The sequence below is a fragment of the Pteropus vampyrus genome, unplaced genomic scaffold (genome assembly GCF_000151845.1).
Source record: "Pteropus vampyrus isolate Shadow unplaced genomic scaffold, Pvam_2.0 Scaffold22, whole genome shotgun sequence".
NCBI classification, from domain to species: domain Eukaryota; kingdom Metazoa; phylum Chordata; class Mammalia; order Chiroptera; family Pteropodidae; genus Pteropus; species Pteropus vampyrus.
The window spans coordinates 1-5,106 of record NW_011888803.1 but is presented as its reverse complement, the minus strand read 5'-3'; the positions used below and the strand labels follow the sequence as shown (position 1 = coordinate 5,106).

Sequence of the window (5,106 nt, the reverse complement as noted above, 5' to 3'; positions counted from 1 at the left end):
CTTCATCCAGTGTCATATGCTAAAAAGATCATTCAAAAGTAGTTAAGAACAGGACAACTAGGATAGTGAACATTTCAGAAACCATGTATTATGAGGAAGTATCAGAGGAATTCAGAGGAATGATCATCCTGGAGAATAAAAGAATAAGGAGTTAATTGAAGGGTTGCTGTGTTGAAAAGGTGGTCATCTCTTCTCCAGAAGATAGTGGATGTGAGTTACAGGCAGGCAGATAAGGAAGAATTTTCTGATGCATTGATCGTTAAGACATAGTATAAGCTGTGTCATATAAGAGTAAGTTCCTACTACTCAGTGTGGTCACTAGAGGCTTATGAACATATTTTGAAGATAGTACAGAGGGATTTCTGAATTGAGGAGGAATTCTCACATTGGATCAGATGATCTTCAAAGTCCTCTGCAATTTTAAAAGTCTAAGAATCTAAATAAAAGGGATAAATATTATGATTATACTGTGTTAAATCTTTATGAGTCAGACAGATATAAACAAGAAAGGAGAGTGTTTGGGGAACTTTGGGCAGGAATCAAACATGAGCATTGAAATAATGCTTCTAACTTATAATAAACAAACAAACAAACTGATGACCAGCTAAGAAAATGCCAGCATGATCAGCATAAAGAATCAATGGTTAATACCACTATTCATAGAACTAATTTAGTCTAAGGCTTATTTCTGGTTTTAACAGATAAAAATTTAATTGAGAAATTATAAGACTAGATCATTTCAAATTTCAACTATTGATTTCATTTCAGAGCCATTGGATATGTCCCTAGTACATTAGTTTATCCAGTTTTAACTTTCATTCTCCTCTCAATCTGCATTAGCTACTGGGCCGTGACAGCAGTGTATCCTTTGGAAATTTATTTCTTTATTCTTCGGGTCCACACTACTATTCAGGAACAGAGAATTCAGTGTTTTTTACCCTGGGAAGACTAGGAACATCCTAAAGAAATAACTGACTTTTTTTTTTACAAGTTCTAAAAAAATTTCAGTTTAACGATTGAATTTCCCCTCAAATAGGTCATATGGTAGATTTTATTTTGTCTTCACATATGAGACTTCTCCTTGGTGATAACCTAAGAAAGCTCCTAATTATTTTGCTGTTTTTAAGAGGCCTCTCAGTGCAGCTGACCCATGTTATATCACTCTGGGTCTAAAAGATGAATAGATTATTAAATGGTTAGAAGTTTTTTAAAGTTAATGTCTCAAAGGACTTTTTAGTTATTTGCATTATTTTCATGTCTATTTATTTTCAATTTACCAACAAATAATTTATCCTTAATAGAGTTTACTCAGTTACTTGGCTACATCAGGAGTACCCATATATAAAATCATAGCCCCAGATGGGCAATGTAAACATGAAAATAAAACCTGTGACCCAGAGGTAAGTACAATAAACTCTCTCTTTACTTAACTTCAATACAGAACTGTCCTACGTTTCATCTAGCAGTTGTGGGAATCATCCTGAAATAGAGATCCTGTGCATTGATAGAGGTCATTGTAGATTAGGGGAGGGTGAGTTGGATGTTAAGCAGAACGCTGAAAATGGTGGTCAGAATAGAGAGAAAGCTCTATTATTTCCTGAGCTCATTTTTCTTATATATCCGAGAAGCAGGTATGGTCAACAACGACACTGATAAATGTGAAATTATAGGGGGTAAAGAGGGATAAACATAGGATGGAAAATGAGATACTTTCTAGAGCTCATTAAAATATTATATAAAGTAATGTGATAGAAAATAACAGGAGAAGCTCACAGAAAAAGCACAGGACATGCAACTGGGGGCTTCAGAAGAGGAGAAGGCAGAGAGGGTGTTATCTTGAAATAGTGGTTAATATTATATTATCTGTGGTTTTTTTTTTGTTTGTTTTTTTGTTTTTGAGTGCAGATTTTTAATACAACTGAAATTTCCAGAGCTTGCCCCGGAGCTCAGTGTATCTTTTCTTTCTATGGCGGAAAGACCCTGTACCATCAATACATCAATACCCTCCAGATGTTCAATCTGTTCGTTTTTCTCTGGCTTATAAACTTTGTCATTGCATTGGGTCAGTGTGCCCTTGCTGGTGCCTTTGCTTCTTATTACTGGGCCTTGAAAAAACCTGAAGACATTCCACCATATCCACTTTTTACTGCATTTGGACGAGCCATACGGTAAGTTCCACATTGAACCCTACATCTATTTTCCCAGTAGTGTTTAATGAGCTTATGATTCAATTTTGTGCTTATAATTCAAATGGTAAGGTATCAATGAGCTCAAAAGTATGATTCAAGATTCACGAATATCCATTGGCTCCGTCTGCTTTTATAGCCACAGTTTTATAACCTCTACTGAGGCCTTTATTATCCCCAAAGCCATAGGTTACTGGAGAGAAGAAGTGAGAGAGGGCACCAAATTACAGATTAAGGATTAACTTGACTCTCTCTATTGCTCAGCTCAGATTTCATGCTGACAGGCTACTGATATTTTTGTAGATGAATGGCAAAACATGTGCATGGTTTAAAATTCTCCAGACTTTTATCAATCTAAATAAGAGAGCGTAAGAAGCTCTTTTCTGTCAGTCCTTTTCTGCAGATCCCTTTTACCTATAAAAATTATTTAAATAACATCATTTTATTTTTTCATTTTTTAATTAAGTTTATTGGGGTAACGTTGGTTAATGCAATTATATAATTTTTATTATATTATAATTTCACATCTGTATATTCTATTGTGTGTTTACCACTCAAAGTCCAGTTTCCTTCAGCTACTATATATTTGATCCCCTTTACCCTGTCTACCTATCTCCTCCTCCCCAACCCTCTTCCCTCTGGTAACCACTAGTCTATAGTCCATGTCCATGAGTCTCTGTTTGTTTGCCCTGTTCATTTGTTGCTTTTAGATTTATATCCCACATATAAGTGATATCATGTGATTTTCAACTTTTTCTGTCTGGCTTATTTCGCTTAGCATGATTATCTCGAGGTCCACTCAGGTTGTTGGAAATGGCAGCATTTCATCTCTTCTTATGGCTGAGTAATATTCCGTTGTATATATGTACCACAGTTTCTTTAGCCAATCATCTATCATAGGACACTTTGGTTGCTTCCACGTCCTGGCCACTATGAATAATGCTGCTATGAACATTGGTGGGCAAATATCTTTTCAGATATGAGTTTTCAAGTCTTTGGGGTAAATATCCAGTAGAGGGATTGCTGGATCATATGGTAGATCAATTCTTAGGTTTTTGAGGAAACTCCATACTGTTTTCCATAGTGGCTGTACCAATTTGCAGTCCCACCGGCAGTGTATGAGGGTTCTTATTTCTCCACATCCTCTCCAGCAATTGTTATTACTTGTCCTGTTGATTATAGTTATTCTAACAGGTGTGAGATGGTATCTCGTCGCGTTTTAGCATTTCCCTAAAGCTAGTGATGTTGAGCATCTTTTCATATATTTGTTGGCCATTTCCACTAGGGAGAAGTGTCCAGATCCTCTGCCCATTTTTTGATTGGATCATTTGTTTTTTTGTTGTTATTGAGTCTTATGAGTTCTTTGTATATTTTGGATATTAGGCCTATATCGGAGGCGTTACAAATATATTTTCCCATTCGGATGATTGTCTCTTTACTTCATTGATGGTTTCTTGTGCTGAGCAGAAGCTTTTTAGTTTGATGTAGTCCCAATCATTTATTTCTACTTTTACTTCCCTTGTCTTTGAGGTCAAATTCATAAAATCCTCTTTAAGTCCGAGGTCCTTGAGTTTCGTTCCTATGTTTTCTTCTATGCATTTTATTGTTTCAGATCTTAATAATTCAGGCCCTTAATACATTTGAATTAATTTGGGTGTGTGGTGTGTGGTGATAGACAATAGTCTAGTTTCATTCTTTTGCAGGTGGCTTTTCAGTTTTCCCAGCACCATTTATTGAAGAGGCTTTCCTTTCTCCAATATATGTTTTTGGCTTTTTTTTTTAAATCATTTGCCCATATAAATATGGGTTTACTTCTGGACTCTTGATTCTGTTCTCCTGGTCCGTGTGTCTGTTTTGCTGCCAATACCATGCCATTTTGATTACTGTCGCTTTGTAGTATAATTTGAAGTCAGGCAGAGTGATGCCTCCAGCCTCATTCTTTTTTCTTTGGATGGCTTTGGCAATTCAGGGTCTTTTGTGCTTCCATACGAATCTGATGATTTTTTGTTCCATTTCTTTAAAAAATGCTGATGGGATTTTGATGGGGATTGCATTAAATCTGTATAATGCTTTAAGGTAATAAGGTCATTTTAACTGTGTTGATTCATCCAATCCAAGAACATGGAATATCTTTCCATTTCTTTGTATCTTCTTCAATTTCTTTTAATAGGTTCTTGTAGTTTTCATTATATAGATACTTGACATGTTTCATTACATTTATTCCTAGGTATTTTATTCTTTTTGTTGCAATTGCAAAAGGAATTATTTTTTCCACTTCTTTTTCTGACATTTCGTTGTTAGAGTACAGGAATGCTATGGATTTTTGAACATTGATTTTGTATCCAGAGACTTTACTGTATTTGCTTATTGTTTCTAGTAGTGAAACGATAAGACTTCTTGTGGAGTCTTTAGGGTTTTCTATATAGAAAATCATGCCATCTGCAAATAGTGACAATTTGACTTCTTTGTTTCCTATTTGGATGCATTTTATATCTTTCTTTTGTCTGATTGCACTCGCTAAGACCTCCAATGTTATATTGAATAACAATGGTGATAGTGGACAGCCTTGCCTTGTTTCTGATCTTAGAGGGAAGGTTTTTAGTATTTTGCCATAAGTGTAATGTTGGCTGAGTGCTTGTCATATATGGCCTTTATCATATTAAGGTACTTTGCTTCTATACCAATTTTGTTAAGTGTTTTGGTCATAAATGGATGCTGTATCTTGTTGAAGACTTTTTCTGCATCTGTTAATATGATCATATGATTCTTATTTTTTAATGTTTATGTAGAGTACCACATCAATCAATTTGCATATATTGAACCATTCTTGTGCCCCTGGGATGAAGCCCACTTGATCGTGGTGTACAATCTTTTTAATATGTTGCTGTATTTGGTTCACTAGTATCTTATTTAGGATTTT

At 35.2% G+C, this 5,106-nt stretch overlaps 1 protein-coding gene across 1 annotated transcript in view; it reads left to right on the top strand.

The window, feature by feature from the left end:
* The window catches only part of SLC44A5 (solute carrier family 44 member 5), a 102,144-nt gene extending 99,972 nt beyond the window's left edge, over positions 1 to 2,172 (top strand). Inside the window, exons 13-15 of the mRNA XM_011355682.1 lie at positions 769 to 861; positions 1,313 to 1,400; positions 1,906 to 2,172. Of these exons, the coding sequence (XP_011353984.1) occupies positions 769 to 861; positions 1,313 to 1,400; positions 1,906 to 2,172 (448 nt within the window). The remainder of the gene's footprint in view (positions 1 to 768; positions 862 to 1,312; positions 1,401 to 1,905) is intronic.
* The last annotated feature ends 2,934 nt before the right edge of the window (positions 2,173 to 5,106 follow it).